Below are 21728 nucleotides of genomic sequence, written 5' to 3'. Positions count from 1 at the left end.
CATCGGCAGGCGGACGCGCAACCACTGCGCCACCAGGGAAGCCCGGCTTCCTTCATTTAGCATAACGTTTTCATGGTTCATCCACATTTAGCGTGTATCAATACTTCATTCCTTTTTATTGCCAAATAATATGTCATCATATGAAAGGTGCCTGATTTTTTAAAATAGTAGTAAAATACACATAACATAAAACTTACCATCTTGGGCTTCCCTGGTGGCGCAGTGGTTGCGCGTCCGCCTGCCGATGCAGGGAACGCGGGTTCGTGCCCCGGTCCGGGAAGATCCCACATGCCGCGGAGAGGCTGGGCCCGTGAGCCATGGCCGCTGAGCCTGCGCGTCTGGAGCCTGTGCTCTGCAACGGGAGAGGCCACAGCAGTGAGAGGCCCGCGTACCGCAAAAAACACAAAAACAAAAACTTACCATCTTAACCTTTTTTTTTTTTTTTTTTTTTTGCGGTATGCGGGCCTCTCACTGCTGTGGCCTCTCCCGTTGCAGAGCACAGGCTCCAGACGCGCAGGCTCAGCGGCCATGGCTCACGGGCCCAGCCTCTCCGCGGCATGTGGGATCTTCCCGGACCGGGGCACGAACCCGCGTTCCCTGCATCGGCAGGCGGACGCGCAACCACTGCGCCACCAGGGAAGCCCTCCACAAATTATTTTTTAACTTCTTCCACAAACCGCCCCAAACCTGCACACTCTCATGGAGGCTGCCTCTGTTTCTGCCACTTCCTTCCTCTGAAGCAATGAAGCACAAGAGCGTGTGTCTGCTGGGGTTCATTCACTCATTCAATGATTGTTAATGGACAGTCTGTGTTGTGACATGAACTATTTAAGGGACTGGAAGTGCCTTCTTGAATAAAAACACAGAAATCTCTGTTTTCCTTGACCTTCCATATGAGTGCAGAGAAAGAAAGAATGAATAACCAAATTAAACAGGATGCTACACAGTGATGCATACCATGGAAAAACAACAAAGGAGAGTAAGCAGGGCGAAGGATACAAGAAGGATTGTAGTTTTAAATCAGGTGATCAGGGTAGACCTCACTAAGAGAGTGGCATTTGGGAAAGAAAAGGGAAACTGCAGGGAGAAAAACATACATTAAAAACACTTTGGTGATTCTCTGTCCCAGAATAAGTTCCTCACTTTACACATGGCCTTCAGGTTGTCAGTGGCCTGGCTTCTGCTATTCCCAACCTCACAAAGTCCATGCCACACACACACACACACACACACACACACACACAACATACATTAAAAACACTTTGGTGATTCTCTGTCCCAGAATAAGTTCCTCACTTTACACATGGCCTTCAGGTTGTCAGTGGCCTGGCTTCTGCTATTCCCAACCTCACAAAGTCCATGCCACACACACACACACACACACACACACACACACGCACTCACACTCTGTCTCCACACTCTGATCAACCTCTGATGTGCATACTCTCCCTGTGCCACACACACCAGATGCATAATGCTGTGTTATGTATTATGTATGTATTATACATTATGCTACTCATAGCATAAATGTAAAATAGTAGGTTTGGAACTTCCCTGGTGGTCCAGGGGTTAGGGCTCCGCACTTCCAATGTAGGGGGTGCGGGTTCTATCCCTGGTCAGGGAGCTAGGGATGCCACATGGCACAGCCGCCCCGCAAAAAAATAAAATAAAATAAAATAAAGTAAAATAAAATACTAGAGGTTTGTGGAAGAACGGGGGAGCTTAGCTGAATGGAGCTACATGGAAAACATGCAAAAATCCTAGCCATAGAGTGTTCAACCCCAAACTCAAGCTCACTTATAACTGCAAATCATCAGCATGTGAAGGGGCAGTTAGAGGTCATCCATTCCAGAGAGGCCCAGAGAGGGACAGCGGTGCCCATGGGGTCATACAGCCTTATCTGGGCATCAAGGCCAGATATTCTGCAGAAGTAATATTTTGTGCATGTAAGCTTTTCATGAGACCTCAGGTTCCTCTACTGAGCCTCAAAAGGAGAAATGACTAGTTGGATTTCCCCTCCACCAACCGACCACACATGAGCTGAGCACCCAATTTAAAGGGCCCCTGGCTGATCTCTGTGACACCCGAGGCAGCACCATCTTTTCTGGCTGGGGATTCTGTTCTGTCCCAGGGCTCTGGGTGTGCACTGGAAAGACAAGGGCAGACTCTGTTGCTCCTCGGGAGGGGGGGAGTCTACAGGTTGTCAAGTACGGAATCTGGAAAGAATCTCTTGCCGTGGACCAAGGCTTGGCCATCTGTGGTGTTATCTTATGAGCTGGGATTCTGTTCTCTGCCTGGGAGCCAGAGGAGGGGAGTCTCTGGTGGCTCAGAAAGAAAAGGGGCACTTCAGAACTTTAGGACTGTTAGAATCATAACACACACGAGGAAGTGAGAACAAAGTGTGAAGGTCATCAGATTGTAACAAAGCCAACAAAAATAGTAAATGAATAAAGCTGTGTTGAAAATCCTTTGATGGGGGTTAGGGGAGTGGGGGAGTGGATGGGCGCCTGCCAGTGTGAAGGTCAGGTCTTCTTATTTCTGTTGCCCAGGTAAGACCCAGAGAGGTGAGAAATTACACCCAAATCACCAAGCCCTTGGAGTCCAGATGCTTCAAGAATACCTCTTCTCCCCATTGCTTTCTCCATGGCACCTAGCACATCCCTGACAGCAGCGGCCCTCCCTCCCAGACCTCCTCACAGAGCGGGCCCTGTACTCTTTCCCTGAGGCTGCCCCAATCCCTGATTTCCCTCAACCCTCACTGTCTTTCAGATTGAGGCCCTTAGAAGCTGTGTGACCTTGAGCAAGTGGCTTGACCGTTGAAGTGGCTTCCTCTCTTAGTGTTGTTGAACCCAAGTTCGTGTGCCTGACGCACAGTGAGGCCAAACAAACCCAAACGTCGGAGTTTGGAGCAGACATAAGTTTATTGCAGGGCCGAGCAAAAAGAACAGGGCAACTCATGCTCAAAAGACCCCAAATCCCCGATGGGCTTCAGGGAAGCATTTTTAAAGGCAAGGTGAGGGAGGGGCATCGCAGAGTGTGTGATCAGCTGGTGCACAATTCTCTGATTGGTTGATGGTGAGGTAACAGGTTGGTGTCACAGGGGTCAACATTATTAATCCTCAGGCTCCAGTGGGTCTGGGGGTTACATGCTCGTGATCATCTAGTAGTTAACTTCTTCCGTCTGGTCGGGTTTTAGCATATGTAAAACAACTCAGGAATATATGATATATATTGGTATTATGCAAATATGTATGGTATATTTGGTATGTATGCAAATAATTAAATTTGCATATGTATATGCATATACATAAAACATATATGTTTTACATATCAGATACTGTTACCTAGGTACTTCAGGGAGGAATTAAAAAGGTTCTGTGACTGCCACATGGCTGATTTACTGTTTAAATTCTTACCTGTTTTTCCTGGCCCAACTGCTATTTTTGTCACTACATGTTCACCCTTTCAATCACTAATTCTTGAGTCAGGGGAGGCTTAGGAGACCACAGCTTTTCTACAAAGAAGAGGCAGGCAGAGGACATGCTGGGAGGGGTCTATCCCGGGAAGGCCCCATAGGGTCCTGCTCAGTTACAACAGAACAGAAATATTTGCTGCTAATGATGACAATGGCTATCATTTTTTGAGCAAGCTCCCGCTGCCAGGTTCTATGCTGATAATTTAACACACAAGACTTCATTTAAGCCTTACAATACCTCTGTGACATAGTTTCTACTATTCTTTCCATTTTACTGACTGACCAGGAAACCAAGGCTCAAAACATAAAGCCATTTGCTGGAGGTCCCATAGCCAGTTCTTGCTGGCTCAGGATTTGAACTGAGATCACACTCCAGGTTCAAGGTCTGCTAGTAAGGTTCAAGCTCTCTGGAAAGGTTTCTCTAAGAAGCCACTTTCCTCATAGAAGGACTGGCAAAGAGTTCTTCTAAATATATTTAGGATACTAAATATATTTTAAATTAAATACTGTTAAAAGTCCCTCATCCCCTATAAAACTTCCCCCCAAAAACTGGATGGGTGAAATGGACAAAGAATACAGAAAAATAGAAATACCAATAAGAAAAAAAGTTTCCCATCCTAGTAATCAAAGCAATACAAATTAAATTTACAACTGTGTATTGCTTTTCACTTACCAGATTGGAAAAGAAAAAAAAGAAGAATGGCTACATTAAAAGCCTAGGGCATAATTTAATTTACTTCTAATTTGTTTCTATTAAGTCCATAGGATGGACTTTTCAATATATAGCTCAACATGTGTTAAGCTTCGCACGGTTTATTATAACAAGCAATAAATCTTTTTATGATAATTGCAAAGACAAGTCAAGTGCAAAACAGAAAGGGGCCAAACGGAACGCAGGAGGGAGTCCGCTGTGCTGGCGTCTCTGGCCCAGCGACCTGCTTGGCTTGGCACCTGGGGCTCGGCAGGGGGTCCGGCACGTGGGTGCGCCCGAGGACGCGCTGAGTGGGGGGCGCGGTGGGGACTACAACTCCCAGGCGCCCGCGCGCGCCTCGCCCAGACCACGTGACCGCGCGGCCTCTGCTGCGATCCCGGCGGCTGCGGGCGGGACTTGGAGCCCGGAGACCCGAGGGAGCAGACGCGGCCCCGGCGCCCGGCCGCCCAGGCTGCTCACCATGGCGGTGAGTCCGGGCGCCGCAGAGAGGTGCGGACGCGGGGTGGTCGCTGGGGCGGGGTCCCAGGAGCAGTCGACCTCTGGCATACCGAGGTGCCCGCCGCCCCTGGCCGAGGGCCGGTGAGGGGGTGTGTTGGCAGCCTTGTCAACAGCTGGAACAGGGCTGGGGGCACGCGAGAGGCAGAGCCGGCCGCGTCTTTGGGGTTTCCTTTTTATTTGTCCCTCGTGCTGGGAGTCAGTCCGGCTCGACGAGCAGTCATTACGCGCAGCTGTGGGTCGGGGCGCGGTGGGTGAAGACGGAGTCGAGGGTCCCCAGTTCTGGGCGTAGTGACTTGGGAGAGATTCTGGGAAGGCTCCCACGAAGAGGGAATGCCCGGAGCATTTCAGCCTGAGGCCGGGCGCGCACACACCCCCGGGCCGGTTCCCTGTTTTGGCAAGTTCGTGGTCTGCTTCTTTTGGGGAAAAAAAAACTAGACCCAGCTACTTTCCATCCTCCCTACACTTGGGTTAGAAATAGCGTTTCAGATAAACTAGTTTTCTTGGTAGAGTTCACCTGGGCTGGAGAGAATGACAGCTTGCAAACCTCGTTAGTCTTTGAATAAATCATATACGCAATTTTCTTCATCCCATGAAGAATGTCGTAGAATTGAAGATTGAGGAAGCCAACGCACTTCATTTAGTCAAACGCACACACCCACCTCCTGCTGGTCCTCTAAAAGGGGAAACGGATGAGAAGAGCTTATGTGAAAAGTTACCCGGGGACTTCCCTGGTGGTCCAGTGGTTGAGACGCTGCGCTTCCAATGCGGAGGACGTGGGTTCCGTCCCTGGTCGGGGAACTGAGATCCCGCATGCCACTCTGCGCGGCCAAATAATTAAAAAAAAAAAAAAAAAAAAGTTCCCCAGTCAGCGGCAGGACAGCGACCTTAATCTTCCCCTAAACTCTTCGGGTTATAACTGAGGGCACTTTTCTCAAAAGTGTAAGTAACGCCAAATGAGAAACTAAAGAAGAAAGCAAGTCCCATGATTGCTCTCTTCTTCACCACAGCCCCTCCCTAGCAGGGTGGGGCCCTGAACAAGGCGCAGATAACTCAGCTACTGGAGGCCCGGATTTATCCTAAGCAGTGAAACAGGATGAGAGGCCCGCCCCTTGCATATCTGATCACAGGACTATTTAACTGAAAACTGCAGCTCCAAGTCAGGGTGTGCTGATTTGAATCTTTGTCTACTGTGAAAAGGCAAGAGAGGTGAGTCTTTGTCCCTCCCTGGCTCCTTACTCCCCAGTGGGGTGGACACTCTGTATGGACACTTTCAGCTTGGAAATACTGGACTGTCCGTCTTCCCCTAGCTGCCTCCTGCTTCTCCTGCTTCAGATGTCCCAGCCACCTGCCTCACTGGATGGGTTAGGTGTCCCCCAGGGGTCTTCATCTCCAGTACCCCAGCTGGCTCCCCTGTGCCTCTCCCCCTTGCTGAATACATACACCCCGTTGTAATATCTGTTCACTCCCTCTCCCCTAACAGATGCTAGCTCCTTGGGAGCCAAGGACTTGTCTTATTTATCTCTCTGTCTCCAGCACCTGCACCCCCAGCACAGCAATGCTTATTGATTGAATTAATTATACTGTTTGGTGGGTGTTCAGGTCTATTGCAAAAACTGTTTCGGGCCCCAGAGATAGCTGGCTCAGGCCCAAGGATGACAGAAGGAACCCAGTTTTGGAACCTCTCTGATTAATTAGCCACAGGGGACATTCCAGTCATGCCAACTGCTTTATCACGTGAACTCAGAGAAGGGGTAGGTGACTTTAGGCGCCACACCTCCCTCCACCCCACCTGCAGAGATGGTGACAGAGGCTTCTGAAATTGAATGAGCGCACTTCCAGTATAAATGGAATTTCACAGGATTATTTGTACCCGTTTGTTTTTGCATATTAATCTTCTGTGAACATTTTGCCACCTCAACTGATATTCTCTTTGAAATCTTAACACGGGATGTCTCTGGGTAGTAGGACTCAAAATGATTTTTACTTTCTTTTTGGTATTGTTTCAGCTTTCTACATTGGGCGAGTACCACTTTCATACTAGGGAGAGAAAAAGCTATTTTTGTTTTAAAATTATTCAGCATGACTTTTAAAAGACTGCCTAGGTTTCCATTTTCGTCTTATGAGGTCTCCGACAAATCCATTCCCCTATTGGGACTCCTTTTCCCCATCTGCAAATGAGAAGGGGTTAGAAAGGGACTAGAATTGGACTAGATCAATGTTTTCCACACTGAATTTTAGCAGAGCTCACATGTCTCTCCCCTTTTCACCCAGAGCCCTGTGTTTTATATAGTGGAGTTACAAGGAAGATTTTATTTGCTGGTGTTCCGTGGAAAAAAAGTGAAAACCAGGGGACTAAAAATTCTCTGAGAAAATAATTAAGTCCTGGAGATGTAATGTAACAGCATGGTGACCAGTTAATAATACTGTATATTTGAAAGTTGCTGAGAGTAGATCTTCAAAGTTTTCATCACAAGAAAGAAAAATTGTAATTGTCTTGATGGATGTTAACTAGACTTCTTGTGGTGATCATTTTGCAGTATATACATGTAGCGAATCATGTTGTACACCTGAAACTAATATGTTATTTGTCAATTATATCTCAGTTTAAAAAAAAACAACTTTCTGAGGACACTTCTAGCTCTGGCGTTTGAGGATTCTAATATTTCGCCATTATCTTGGAAGGCAAAGGCTTCCACCAACTGACCCCAACTCAGCCAGGTTCTCCTCAGCTGGGTGAGCACTGACAGTGTTTCTAGAGCCGCTTCTGCTGGCTGAGGTCTTACCTTGTGACAAGAGGGAAACTTCTGTCCCTTGAGAGGGTGAACTGAGTGATCTCTCTGGCTTTAATCTTGCCAAACATAGTCATTAAGCCTGGTGCTGGCATTTAGAATCCCATTCGGTTCCCATCTTGTTCTCCTTTCTTGGTCATTGAGAGGCAGCAGAGATGGATAGGGCTTTGGCATCTAACTAGGCTCGAGTTTGAATCCCAGTTCTGCCAACTTGTTAGCTTTGTGACCTTCAGCAAATTACTTAACTTTTCAGAGCCTGGTTCCCCGTTTCCCTTCCTGTAAGCTGGGTCTAACTGGCCCTGTCACACAGAAGACTGTGGTGAAATGAGATGAGATATGAAAAGCCCTTGATGCCACCCTGAACACAGGGTGGACCAGCTGCTTTTCGATAAGAGCCTTCAGACAGGTGCTGCGTGCTCATTGCTTCTACCTTCATTCTTTCTATAAGTCTGTGCGTTCATCAAGGGCAGAGACATTAACCTTTGTCCATAATGTTGGGCACACAATTGGGCTCAGCAAATGTCTAGTGAATTTCAAGCGAACAGGTGGGTGGTACAGATTGAAGACAGCTGTCCCTGGGCCCTTGCATGATAAACACTGCTGGAGCAGAACAGCTGGGGCCCAGGGGGTAAGAAGAGGTAGTCATTCCTCAGTCTAGTGCTTCTCCCATTGGCTTTGGAGGGCACAGGGGAGTCATCTCAGCATGACCTGAGAGCACTGTGACCCAATTGGCCCAGTGAGGATGGGCAACTCCCCACCAACACCTTACTTCTACCTGGAACAGGGCCAGCTCAACTATAGCTGTACTGCTGACCCACTGTGGGACCCTGGGCAAGTCCCTGCCTTGTCTGGCCTCATCTGGCCCTGATGACCCCTAATGGCCCTTCCAGCACTTAAGTCCAGTGACCTCATTTTCCTGGGCCTTTACAAGAGGTTGCTGGACAGCATTAGGGAACACAATTTCCACTGCCCTAAGCCCCCTGTGATGCAGTCCCTTCTCTTTCAGATGCATTTCATCTTCTCAGATGAGGTAGTGCTTCTCTTTGATTTCTGGAGTGTCCACAGTCCTGCAGGTAAGAATTGGGAAGCCTTGTACCTCCAGGCAGTGGGAACCTGGGTTCTCATTATTGTTATTCTCGGTGGACATTTTAGCAAGCCCGACTCCTCTTGCATAAACATTGAGAGGGAACTTTGCATTTATAATTCTATTTGGAACCACTGCCCTTCAGACTGCAAAGGGCTCTGTTATCTCACTGATGTTCACAAAGGCCCAGAGAGAGGCTGGGGGTGCAGCTTTCCCCTCTATTACAGGGGAGGGAACTGAAGCCCAGAGAGGGGAAAAGACTCGTCCAGGGTCACACAGAGTAAGCATCAGAGCCAGAACTAGATCAAGGCCTCTTGTTACCCCTTAGCACCACCCTTATACAGAGTTCACTGTCCAGCATCAGATCAGAAGCCCAGAGCAGCTGCTGCAGCCGTTGACCTCAAATGAGAAGAGTATTCCTTTAACTTGAAGAGGCAGAGTCGGGCACTAATTCATGATGGAGTTATATTTCCACTTAAGTACTTGCATTTTAAAAATAGACTGGTGAGATGAGAGCTTTCACTCCCATGATCCAGTTGTCTCTGTTAGGAGCCCACATCTCCCATTTGCCCATTCTCTCCAATCCTTCTAGCTCTTTCTAGCTCTTTCGACTTTCTCCGCCTATATACCTTTAGACCCGATTCATATTTGTGTTCTTCCACCTGTTGCCATTTTTACTTTCTGGTTTTATAATCTCTGCTGGCAACCTATGGATGGAAATTGCACTGATCACAATACTCAGTACACATCAGCCACCTACCAGGATCTCTCTAAAACCTGGGCATGGACTATGAAAGGCATTGTAACAGTAGAAGGAGCACAGGCATTAGAAATGGAGTAGGATATGTTACTTCCTAGCTGAGTAGCTTTATTCAGTTACTTAGTGCATTGAAGTCTGTTATTACATCTGTTAATAGAAATAATACATGTTTCTCAAAAGTTATTTTGAAATAGTACATGTGATTTTGTTAACTATAGTTTGCTAGCCTAATTGTAAAATACAAGTGACTACAAGAGGACTGTTCTTAGATCAGTGATGATAGTGGCAAAGGCAAAGATTATGAATAATCCAATTCTACGCAGCTGAGGTCCATTTAAAACAATTTTAAAGACTGCAGTGTTTTGGAAGTGTCAATTCTTAGTTCTTAATTTATTCATTCAATAAATTTTGTTGAGTACCTTCAAAAAAATAAAATAAATAAAAATAGACTGGAAGCAGCCCAAATGTCCATCATTGCAGGTACTGATCAAATAAATTATGGCCCTCCCTACAATGTGTTACCACTCCAGTAATCTACTGTGGGGTAGACCTAGTGGCTTAAGACAACAGCAGTCATTTTATTATTCTTTCTCAAGGTTCTGAGTTGACTGGGCTCAGCTAAGCAGGCCTCACTCAAAGTCTCTCATGCAGGTATAATCAGACAGTGGCTGGAACTGGAGTCATCTTGAAGACTTACTCTCATGTCTACTGATTGATGCTGGTTGTAAGCTGGGACTCTCAGCAGGTGTTGTTAGCTGAGGTCCTTGTGGCAGGGCGACTAGGTTCCAAGAGTGAATGAGTGTCCCAAGAGAAAAAGGTAGGGGGAAAAAAAGAAGAGAGAGAGAGAGAGAGAACAAGGTTAAAAAAAAAAAAAAAAGAACTCATGCCTAGTTTTTAAGACCTAGCCTTGGAAATCAGAGAACATCACTTCCACCTTTACTGCTTGAGGCAGTCATGAGTGTCCCAAGAGAAAAAGGTAGGGGGAAAAAAAGAAGAGAGAGAGAGAGAGAACAAGGTTAAAAAAAAAAAAAAAAAAAAAAAGAACTCATGCCTAGTTTTTAAGACCTAGCCTTGGAAATCAGAGAACATCACTTCCACCTTTACTGCTTGAGGCAGTCACAGAGGTCTTCTCAGGCTAAAGGGGAGGGAACATGGACCACACCACTTGATGGCAGGAGTGTTGACATTGTAAGATGAACATGTGGGGTGAGATATAGTGAGGTAACCATCTTTGGAGAATCTAATCTATCACAGATGTTATGAAGCTAGAGAATAAGGTAGATCTGTGTGAACTAAGGGGAACCCATGCACAATGTACAGTTGGATGACAATGTCAGATGCTGAGGAGTATGCACAGATAGGGTGCTGTCATTTAGACAAAGGTTTATATATACATTGAGTATCCCTGGAAAGCTGTATACACAGAGGATGCTTTAGACAGGGGCAGTGGGGTTTTGGGAGACTAGGCTGGGAAGAATACTTACTTTTCACTGTATACCCTTTTGTACTGTTTGAATTTGTACCATGTGCATGCAATTACCTGTAATTTTATATTTCAAAAACCTGCATCTTTTGCAGATGATTTCCTCCTGAAGGCCCCCCAAAATACTATAGCTGGACCATTTAGTATCCCTCCACTTGTAAAAGAGAAGTAGCAATTAGCAGTCAATTTTACACAGCAGTTCTAGTAAGCACTTAATGTTTTCTGTAAAATAGCTGATTGGTTTCTTCCCACTATTACAAAAGTAGTACACAGTAGAAACTTAGGGAAATTCGGTGAACAGAAAATAAAAAACTGTATCCTAATTTGCTGAGATAATTATGACTCCTTCATCGTATCTCCTTCCTTCCAGACTTTTCTGTATATGCACACGTAAACAGGAACTTGCTATACATGCTCCTCCCTTAACAAGAAGTCAGCACAGAGACTTGGGCTGCCTGCTGGGGCGCAGCTGGGGCAGTGGGGCACAGATGGCTTCTCCTCCCGACCAAGCCCCTCACCATGCCCTCGGCGATCCCCCCGACCCCACACCGGCCCCCGGCTTTGCCGGGCAGCTTCTCTTCCTGATCTCAAAGCCACAATCCAGTAGGCCACCCCCATCAAGAAAGGGCTGGAGGGGGAAAGAGACAGGAAGTTCTGAGCCCAGCAAGGGTGGGGAAGAAGATGAGGGAGGGAGGGAGAAGGAATGGATTCACAGTGGCTGGGGGAGGTACCCTTTTGCCTCCTGTGCCAGTTCCCCGGGGAAGCTGCCAGAAGAGGAGCAGTGCTTGCCCGGCTGGGCCTCTGTAACTCAGCCTCCTTTGACAGGCATGGCCCTTTCGGTGTTGGTCGTCTTGCTCCTGGCTGTGTTGTATGAAGGCATCAAGGTTGGCAAAGCCAGGCTGCTCCACCAGGCCCTGACGAGCCTGTCCATCTCCACCAGCCAGCAGCTCATCGAAGAGACAGACCAGCATTCTTCAAGCTCAGACTCCCCCCAAGTCAGCAGAACCCACCTCAGGTAACAGGCTCGGGATGGCGGGGGTTGGGAGGGGGGAGGGCAGAGTCCTCACATTCACCCTGAGAGCTAGCCCGGGCCCACAGGGCACTTAGCCCCACTTGCCAGAAAGGAAATTGAGGCCCAGGGAAGGACCAGGACTTGCTGAAGTGCTTACCGTTAGTAAGCAGTGACGTGCGCTAGAGCCCAGGTCTCCTAATGCCCAGGCTGGAGCTCTCTGAACAGCCACGTGGGAGGCTCCAGCCTTCAGGACTCTGGTGCAGGCCTCAGTCTAGCAACAGGGGTGTCCACCCAGCCCTCCCCCAAATCTCAGCAGGCTTCCTTAGGTCACTAAGGCTTCCAAACCCAAGATGGGACCTGTGGCTGTCCCCACACAAATAAGAATTGCTGTCAGCAACGTATCCAGCTTGGTGGGGGTGGGGGGGCGGCCTCTCCTTTCTTCCCTTCCTGTTCTGGTAGGACAGCCACTTAGGATCCCCCTTCTGCCCTCTCTGCAGCTCCCGCTGTGCTTAATGGGCCTGCCTGTTTCTTACATGAGTGCCTCAAATAGTCGCAGCCCCGCTGCAAGGGAGGTATTTTCTTACCTGTTTTACTGATGAGGAAATTTAAGTTCAAATAGGTTAAGACATTTGTGCTAAGCCACAGTTAGTAAGTGGCAGAGCTAGGAATTCATCTGTCAACAAAGTCCATGCTCTTTCCATTGTAATTCTGCCTCTCACAGTAGATTCCGGAAAAAAAAAAAAAAATCTGCCTTACTGATGATTTTGTATTATCCCTTGTCAGATGTGACAGATTACATATCTCATTTTTCCTTTTTGCCCTGGATACCAGGAAGCTCAGAGCTAAATGTGGTGGAGAAGTGATTACCCTAAACTCCTGTACAGGTCCCTCTTCCCCTCTCAATCACTGGTTTCTGATAAGTCTCTTTAAAAAGAAATCTCTCATGGGTTAAGCATACAAATTATAAATAAGCTAGTCCTGTAACTCAGTTGCTCTTTGTACTCCCTGACACCAACTCCTAGCTTCCAGCTCATTACCAACATTAACTTGGCTCTCCTTTTTATCTAGGTGGTTCTTGTGTCACTTTGGCCAGTCTCTACTTCATGTCGCTCAGGTGGTCATCGGCTACTTCATGATGCTGGCTGTTATGTCCTACAACACCTGGATTTTCTTCGGTGTGGTCCTGGGCTCAGGTGTGGGCTACTACCTAGCCTATCCACTTCTCAGCATGACTTAGCTGGTGACAGCTGTGCAGGCTCTGGGGGCTGGAGAGAGCTGGGGCCCCTCCTTCCAGACATTGAACTTCTAGCCCCACGTCTCCTTTTTCTTCTGTTGGCTGTTCTCACGGCATCCCCAGCTCCTGGAAACTTTCAGCTGAAGCCAGCACTTGCTCCCTGGAGTTGAGGCCACTGTAGCTCCTCAGCCAGGCTGCAGAGGGCCCAAGCATAGTCTTTCTGTGCCTTAAAAAGGGTGCTGTGACCAGAGGGTGGACGGAGAGACTAGAACCCGGGGGGCAGGTTTCATGATGATGGCAGCATCTGCGGGACCTGTTTCCCTTTCTTGGGGGGAGAGTGACAGCAGACTAAAGGCAGAGAAGCAGGACTGTCAGCAAGGCTTTGACCTATCCAAATAGAGTGAGCTCCTCCCATCAGACAGCACTGCCTGCAGGAAGATGATACTTTAATGGCTTTAGGTGTCAGGGAGCTCTTCATGGCCTTAAATCCCCCCTTTTTCTTTTTTTTTTTTTTTTGTGGTACGCGGGCCTCTCACTGTTGTGGCCTCTCCCATTGCGGAGCACAGGGTCCGGACGCACAGGCTCAGTGGCCATGGCTCACAGGCCCAGCCGCTCCGCGGCATGTGGGATCTTCCCGGACCGGGGCACGAACCCGTGTCCCCTGCATCGGCAGGCGAATTCTCAACCACTGCGCCACCAGGGAAGCCCTCCCCCTCTTATCCTGATCCTCATTCTATGCAAAACCAAGAACTGCACTGAATAATATTCAGTACAAATGTTCTTTATTTATTACTTACTGCTCACCCATAATGATCTGGTAGGGAAACATGATTCATCCATTTAAAATACTGAGTAAGCCACAGGGGGTACTGACTGAAGATGCAATAAGCAGTCAAACCAAAGCATTACACTAGTAGAGTTAGGTGGGGCTCTTCAGATATTTGAACCTTTTCACTTTAAAGAAAAGGAAAGAATAGACCCAGGGAGAGAAAATCACTGCTGTATACTGTAATGTCTACATTCAAGTACCTCATGGGCTAGATGAAAGATGGTCTGAAGCTTTGAGAATTTAAAAAGAAATATATTTTAATAAATATATATTTTTAAATAGTCTGTGACTGTTTTTTCTGTTTCTCCTCATTCACACAGCAAGCTCATGTAACCCTGATAACTGCAGAAGCTGAGTGGGGCCAGTGGAGCCGGTAGTGCTGGCAGTAGGGCTGTCCAAAGACTGAGTCTGTCTGTCTGCTAAGAGGACAACTCTGTGCTCAGCAAAACCCAGCCCTGAAACACCATTCCCTCAGGCAGACACCCCCAATGCCAGCCTAGTCAACAAACCATTCTTTTGTGCAAGTAACAGACACTGATGGTGAACCTGCTATGAGAAAAATAATTGTCACATGGACTATAAACGCCCATGTCAGCACAATTATTAGCACCTTCTCTCCCTGAGGGCAGAAGCAAAAAATATATCAATACCACTTTTAAAAATTTACAATAAGAAATAGCTGTAACAGAAAGTATAGCATGTGACGCCTTCAGTATTGATCAGTGCTGAATATTGATCTCATTCTCCCCACATAAGCAGGGAGCTAGAAAGCTGCTCAGCGTCGGAGGTGCCGGCATCCACCTATGTGTCCTGACCAGCTAAGGCTCCACCCCTGCCCTGGGGCACTGCTGAGATAAGACTCTCCATAGGTGACCAGCAACCTCTTCAGTTTGAGTGCCTCTTTTTTTTTAAATAAATTTATTTATTTATTTTTGGCCGCGTTGGGTCTTCGTTGCTGTGTGCCGGCTTTCTCTAGTTGCGGCAAGCGGGGGCTACTCTTCGTTGCGGTGTGCGGGCTTCTCATTGCGGTGGCTTCTCTTGTGGCAGAGCACAGGCTCTAGGCGCATGGGCTTCAGTAGTTGGGCACGCACTTAGTTGCTCCGCGGCATGTGGGATCTTCCCGGACCAGGGCTCAAACCCATGTTCCCTGCGTTGGCAGGCGGAGTCTTAACAACTGTGCCACCAGGGAAGTCCCTGATAGTCTCTTTAAATGCGGTAAAGCCCTCTGAGGCTTTCACAGCATGAAGGGCTTTTTAAAAAAAATCTATGCTCTAGAGAAATGGACTATATGGCCAAGTTAAGTAGGCAATTCAATGTTCTTCAGAGCCAAATCACAAAAGGTGGTATTTTCTCTACTTGAATTTTTTTTTTAATTTAACAAACACCTATATAGTGCATATTATGTGCCAGGCAGTGTTCTAAGCACTTTACAATATTAACTCATTTAATCCCCACAATAAGGTAGAAACTATTTCTGTCCTTGTCTTACAGATGAGGAAGCTTAGGCACACAGAAGTTAAATAAAGTCACCCAGCTAAGTGGCAGAGCTAGGATGCAGAGCCAGGCAGCCTGGCCTGGAGTCTGTTCATCAACTCAGATGAGGGTTGAGGCTGAGAGAGTAACTGGCTATGGCAGTGGAGACCGAAAAGTCTACGCTCTGTTTACCCTAAAGGGGCAGAAATTCTGTTTCAGGAGATCTGGGGTGGGGCCCAGGAGCCTGTATTTCTGACAAACATCACTGCCCTCCTCCCTCAACCCAAGATGAATGCTGCTGGGGTGGCCAAGAGCCCTGGCTCCGGAATCCAATGACCAGGATTTGAATTCTTGTTCTGCTGCTTACTAGCTATGTAACTTTGGACAGGTTACTTTACCTCTCTAAGCCTGAGTCTCTCCTCTATAAAACAAGGACAACAGTGTCTCCTGCAAGGGTTGCTGGGGGTGAGACAGTCTGGATAAAGTACTCCACAACAGTGCCTATTTGTTGAACAACAAAGTTTAGTAAATGGTAGTTTTTACTGCCTCCCAGGCCCACAAATGGGAGACAGCCTCAAAGCTGTCATAAAAAGGATGATGTCAGGTCAGATGGAGTGGAATTCATGTTCCTATCTTATAAACATTCTAAATAAGGGAACATTTTAATTAAAATTATTCTACTTTTTGAAGACTGGCTGCATGGCCTTTAAAAAATCCTGGAATAAGTAAAATGACCACAGATATTTTCTCACTATTCCCTACATTAGTCCTGGGCCTAAACTCAGAGGGAATGGAAGCTGCTCTCAAAGTGAAGACTCAATCTCTCAGGTGCCATCATGGATGACAAGAGAACACAGGGACCCTCCCACCTTCTCTGCATGGCTTCCTAGGGTGTAGGACTACACCTGCAGGAGCCAGTGGATGACAGGACTGGTCCTCAGACAACCCTGCTGCCCTGAGCCTTAAAGTAGCTGGGATGAGCTGGGATAGCAGAGTGGTGACCTTCTTTGAAAGCCTAAAAGTTCCAGGGTTAAATACCAAAGGGAACACGTCATAATGCTTTCATGAATGTTAACCAACCCAGATCTGTTACCACTCCTACCCTTAGATTCCCAGAGAGCACAGACTGCCCTCAGAACCAAATTCAATTTCACCCTGAGTCAAGTTTCATTGCAAATATTTATTTTAGTTTTGTTAATTTCAAATATTCATTGACCTCTTATATCAGCTTTAAGGTAGAGAAAAGATATATGCCCCAGGACCGCAGGCAAGGCTGTTAACTGAACCGGGTTTAGATGGTATACTCCACCCTCGGTTCTACCAGGGAGACCTCACCCCAGGTGACAGTCCTGTTGCTGGGACACAGTTGAGTACTGAGAGGCAGATCAGTCTGAGAGTTCAGAGAATAAAAAGCTTGCGAGTGGTCAGGACTCTCGTAGGGACTGGCTGAAGGGGAGCCCCCCAGCCCTTCTTCCACGGGGGACTCTGAGGCAGGACCATGGCAGGCTGCTGACAACCCCAGCGTTCTGAAGACAGGTTCACACTCTGCTTCACCTGGCCAGGCGGGGGCTCAGAAATTGGCTAACTCAGATATCTGAACTACTGTCCTCGGGATGCTCACCTTCACCTCACCCTGTGGCTCATCTAGACCCAGGGCTGGCTGTGCAAAATCATGCTTAGGGAAAGGTTGGTAGAGAAACCTTTGCACCAGTTTCCTGGGTCTTCATCCCAGCCAGGCAATGTCATCGTCATCGTCATCATCTCCAAAAAGTGGTGTTGGGGGCGGGCGTCCCTTCATGCTCTGACAAAACAGGAAAGAGTAGTCAGTCCTCACTTGTCCCTGCACCAGATGGACTTCCCGCCTGGGCAAGGTGAAGCGACCAGCATCCGTTCCCGGATCCAGGTTGGAAAGGAGGTTGCTGGTTAGGGTTTTACTAAAAGGACTAACCCTGAGGCCAGCAAACCCTAGGCTTCCAGAAAAGCTGAGACAAGCAGTCAGAGAAGGGAGGCAATCTTTCAACACAGAGACAAGAAGACCAACTTTGTTTGGCTAATTTTGTCATTTATTTGAGAAACATGTGTACTGATTGGACAGGTTTCCTCTCATGTGGTAACTCACACATTTCGTGTCAGAAAGGAAGGGTCGAAGGGCAATGTGGGAGTAGGATGAAGGAACAGAGAAGCAGAGCAGCCCTCAGGGAAGAGGATGCAGGAGGATGAAGGGAAGCAGGGAAGAAGAATACAATCACATTTGTAAAAGCGACGCTGTGGCCTGAGGCGGTCTGTCTGGCTCTGGACACGGCCCCACCATCTGAGAGAGGGTCGAGTTCAGAGGCTTGGCCACACGACCAAGTGGAGAATCCCGAGATGAAGAAACCCCAGGAACCCAGGGACACAGCCTCCTAGCCCTAGTCTCCCTCCCTCCCTCACACCCTCCAATCAGGTAGGAGGATAAGGGGGATTAATGGGCCTCCGAGGAAACTCTCCCCGCTTCTCATGACTTGAGCCCCTGGCCTTTTTCTTCCGGATTGGCAGGGAACAGGTCCCATGGGGGCAGCGGGGATTGATGCTGGAGATAGGCACACTGAGTGTCCTCTACTAAGGTACCTTCTGCTCTGGTGGCCTTCCCTTTGGATGGTCCCGTGAAGACTGATCATGGGCCAGAGTAGTTCCCGAGAAGTGCGGCTACGCTATCAGGGCTTAACCCATTTTCTGCCCAGGGATGTTGTGACAAAACAAGGCAGCTGGGCTTCCCTGGTGGCGCAGTGATTAAGAGTCCGCCTGCCGATGCAGGGGATACGGGTTCGTGCCCCGGTCTGGGAGGATCCCACATGCCGCGGAGCGGCTGGGCCCGTGAGCCATGGCCGCTGGGCCTGCGCGTCCAGAGCCCGTGCTCCGCAACGGGAGAGGCCGCAACAGCGAGAGGCCCGCGTACCGCAAAAAAAAACAAAAACAAAAACAAGGCAGCTGATTGGAAAGCAGGCTGATGAAGCAGAAAATGCTTAGAAACAGGTGGTCTTAGTAGGAGCCTGGGAATGTAGTCCTAGCTCTGCCATTAACTCACTCTGTGGCTTTAGGTAAATCATCCTTCTGAGCCTCAGTCTGTTTATGAATGAGGATGTCAGACAAGAAGATCATCAAAGTCCCTTCCAATTCTAAAATATAATCCCTTAGCAGAGCCGAGGAAACCTGAGGCTTTAGCACTCTAATACAGGACGAAGCAGCCCAACTTTCTTAAAGTAGAAACCACTGCTGCATGAATGGAGACTGTGGTCCTTTGTCAAGAATAAAGTGGTATCTGACCATCCCCACCATGCTTACAGAGCTGTCCCCTCCCAACCCCAAGCCTGCTCCCACAGGGCCCTGAGCACAGAACCCAGGGAGAGGGCCACCAACAGACTCCATTCCTCTTCTCACAGCCAGCAGGGAAGGGCCCCCAGGGAGCAGTGTGAGGACTTGGCAGCGCCTGGGACTTCCTTACCACCTCGTCTTCATCCTCCTCCTCAGCCTGTGCTTTGGGCCTCGGAACTTTCAGAGCTGTCCCTTTAAACAGTTCATCCTCTTCATCCTCAGAGAGACTGAAAGAAAAATCAGGAAAATCAAGTCATAGGAAAATGTTGTTTCTGCTCCAGGCCACAATGCCCACAGGCTCTGGGGTAAGAATCCAACAGAATCCTGGGGTAATCACCCAGGAATTCCTCCCTCTCCACACTGGCCTCCCAGCACTCTTGACTCCCTCCGTAACCTACAGAGCGATCTTTTTTAAAATAATTTTTTAAATAGATTTATTTATTTGTATTTATTTTTGGCTGCAGTGGGTTTTCGCTGCTGCACGTGGGCTTCTCATTGGGGTGGCTTCTCTTGCTGCAGAGCACAGGCTTTAGGCGTGCGGGCTTCAGTAGTTGTGGCATGCGGGCTCAGTGGTTGTGGCTCTTGGGCTTAGTTGCTCCGTGGCATGTGGGATCTTCCTGGACCAGGGCTCGAAACTGTCCCCTGCGCTGGCAGGTGGATTCTTAACCACTGCACCACCAGGGAAGTCCCCAGAGCAATCTTTTAAAGCTGGTAAATCAGACCATGGCACCCTTCTGCTTAAATCCCTTTAATAGCCTTTCACTGCACTTAAAGTCAAAACTTCTAACAGTGACAACAAAATCTCACATGACTTGGCTCCTATTGAGTTTTCCAACCTCAGCATAACACCACTCTCCTCCCACTCACTGTGCCTTCTTCCTTGATTGTGTCATGGCCCTTCTACCGCAGGGCCTTGCACGTGCTGTTCTTGCTTTCTGCAAATGCTTCTTCCCACTCTTGGCAGGGACAGCTTCTATCCATCCTTCAGGTCTCAGCTTAAATGTTACCTTCTCAGAATCCTTCCCTAATCACTCTACCTAAAGTAGAATAATTCCTTCTAATCACTCTATCTAAAGTAGAATAAGCCCCTCTTATCACTCTGTCTAATGCAGAATAACTCCCCCTTTATTCTCTATTAGACACCGTTTTTTTTTTTTTATGAAGCATCTGTCATGCATTTATAACATACAGTTGACCCTTGAAGAATACAGGTTTGAACCGCGCAGGCCCACTTATATGTAGACTTTTTTCAGTGAATATGTACTAAAGTACTACACGACCCGCACTTGGCTGAATCTGGGGATGAGCCAACTGTAAAGTTACACACAGAGGGTCAGCACCCTTAACCCCTGCGCTGTTCGAGCTCAACTGTGTAAGAGTCTGTCTGTCTTGCCCATCAGACTGTAAGCTCCTCAGCTCAGGAACAACTCTGCCTTGCCTCCCACATTACCACAGTGCCTGCCACAGAGCCTGTTACAAATACATGCATGAATGAATGAATGAATGAGTAAGCGAATCGGCCAGCCAGGCTCTGAGGATGAGTCACCAGCCCTGGAAAAACCAGAGACAACCTCCACACGCAGCCGCCTTGTTCCTGTAACTCTGCCCAGGGGACACACCTGGGACGCTGAGAACAGTGTTCGGATCCAGGCACTGCTCCTACGGCCGCAGACGCTGCCTCTGTGCCGTGCGGCTCCTGGTAGGGAGCAGCGGAGCTAGTGCCGTCCTCGTCTTTCTGGAGCTCTGGAGCCTGAGGCTCTCCTCCTGGACTTTCAGGCCCCACAGCCAGTGGGTCCACCTTCTCGGGGTCTGAAGTCAGGGGCAGTCTCGTGGAGCTTTCTTGCTCCCCGACACAGGCATCTCCCAATGGGCTGGCTGCCAGCGCCTCCTCACCCGCAGAGTCCACAGTCACAGGGCCTGGAGGCGCAGGGGGAATTGAAGTTGGGGGCCCCAGAGCTCTTCGGGAGGGAAGGCAAGCCGGTTCTTTTATCTCTGAGCACGCCTCTGCTTCTGAGGGCTCCCCTTCCCTTCTCTGTGCATCATCCTGGGGAGCAGGGAGGGCCTGAGGAGGCAGTGGGGCAGCTTCCTGGACCACCTGCTCTGACGGCACCATGGGGGGCTCCCGCCTCTCCCTGTTCAAGGGTGCCTGAGACCGTCCGGAAGCACTCTGAGGTCGCTCCTCTTCTTCTTCCTCTTCCTCTTCTTCATTGCTGCTCTCTCCCTTCTCTCGCTCGTGTTGGTTTAACAGCCGAAGAGTCACCATCTGTTCAAGAGCCAAGAAAGAGGAGAGGATCACTGACTGGAAACAGAGGCGCTCCTAGGCACTCCTAGCTCTCCTCCTAACACAATTGGTCATCTAGTTCAAGTGACTTTGTTTTTCAGTTATTTTTTTTCAGTTCAAATGACTTTGTTTCTTCCTCTCAAAGGAGGCTGTCCATATCTGTGCAGGTAAGTCATTCCAGGCATCCTAGTTACTGATGAACAGCCTTGAATCATTTCTTTACTCAGGATCCCTTAGATGGTACTTAAGCAACAAGATACCCATCTCAATGAAACAATCGAGAGCCAGCTGTACCTTGATAGTGTTCATGATGGTCCCCAGAATGGTCCTGCCACTGTAAGACTCCTCCAGCTCAAACTCTCCCCGCAAGGACTGAAACACCTGGTTCATGATCTTCTTGACCTGCGTGACGACATGAGGAGAGAAAAACAGTATCAAAATGTACACTCCCAAAATCAAGCGACTAAGGGATGCATGTAACTTCCAGAGAGAGGTTTGGAAGGCTAAAATGAAGCCCTCTTAGAACCCTACAGTGGGACACAGCTGGTCAATGACTGAGACACCTAAGGCTGTCACTGTGGAGGGGACAATGTTTTTTGTTTTTTTGTGGTTTTTTTTGCGGTACGCGGGCCTCTCACCGCTGTGGCCTCTCCCGTTGTGGAGCACAGGCTCCGGACGCGCAGGCTCAGCGGCCACGGCTCACGGGCCCAGCCGCTCCGCGGCATGTGGGATCTTCCCGGACCGGGG

The 21728-nt window shown here is 48.5% G+C and overlaps 2 protein-coding genes across 16 annotated transcripts in view; one reads left to right on the top strand and one right to left on the bottom strand.

Moving 5' to 3' along the window:
* Positions 1 to 4571: 4571 nt before the first annotated feature.
* SLC31A2 (solute carrier family 31 member 2) lies at positions 4572 to 14120 on the top strand. Of its 10 annotated transcripts, XM_055087016.1 has the most exons (6): positions 4591 to 4653; positions 5281 to 5891; positions 7289 to 7418; positions 8481 to 8547; positions 11627 to 11816; positions 12882 to 14120. In XM_055087016.1, the coding sequence occupies exons 4-6, from the start codon at positions 8481 to 8483 to the stop codon at positions 13048 to 13050; spliced, it is 426 nt and encodes a 141-aa protein (XP_054942991.1). In that variant the 5' UTR covers positions 4591 to 4653; positions 5281 to 5891; positions 7289 to 7418; the 3' UTR covers positions 13051 to 14120. The 10 variants fall into 10 exon arrangements, with proteins under 10 accessions (XP_023982319.1, XP_054942991.1, XP_028349426.1 ...); XM_028493625.2 differs by lacking the exon at positions 7289 to 7418 and having other exon boundaries at positions 5693 to 5891; XM_028493624.2 differs by lacking the exon at positions 7289 to 7418.
* Positions 14121 to 16511: 2391 nt separating this feature from the next.
* Positions 16512 to 21728, bottom strand: part of FKBP15 (FKBP prolyl isomerase family member 15) — a 57907-nt gene continuing 52690 nt past the window's right edge. For all 6 annotated transcript variants that reach the window (XM_028493619.2, XM_055087012.1, XM_007109495.3 and 3 more), the window contains 4 exons: positions 21276 to 21383; positions 20320 to 20963; positions 18831 to 18927; positions 16512 to 17150 (listed from right to left, as the gene is read on the bottom strand). In XM_028493619.2, the coding sequence (XP_028349420.1) occupies positions 17073 to 17150; positions 18831 to 18927; positions 20320 to 20963; positions 21276 to 21383 (927 nt within the window). In that variant the 3' untranslated portion in view covers positions 16512 to 17072. The remainder of the gene's footprint in view (positions 17151 to 18830; positions 18928 to 20319; positions 20964 to 21275; positions 21384 to 21728) is intronic.

The sequence above is a fragment of the Physeter macrocephalus genome, chromosome 9 (genome assembly GCF_002837175.3).
Source record: "Physeter macrocephalus isolate SW-GA chromosome 9, ASM283717v5, whole genome shotgun sequence".
Taxonomy (NCBI): domain Eukaryota; kingdom Metazoa; phylum Chordata; class Mammalia; order Artiodactyla; family Physeteridae; genus Physeter; species Physeter macrocephalus.
Note: the sequence above shows the minus strand (reverse complement) of the source record. Positions and strands in the feature narration are given on the sequence as shown.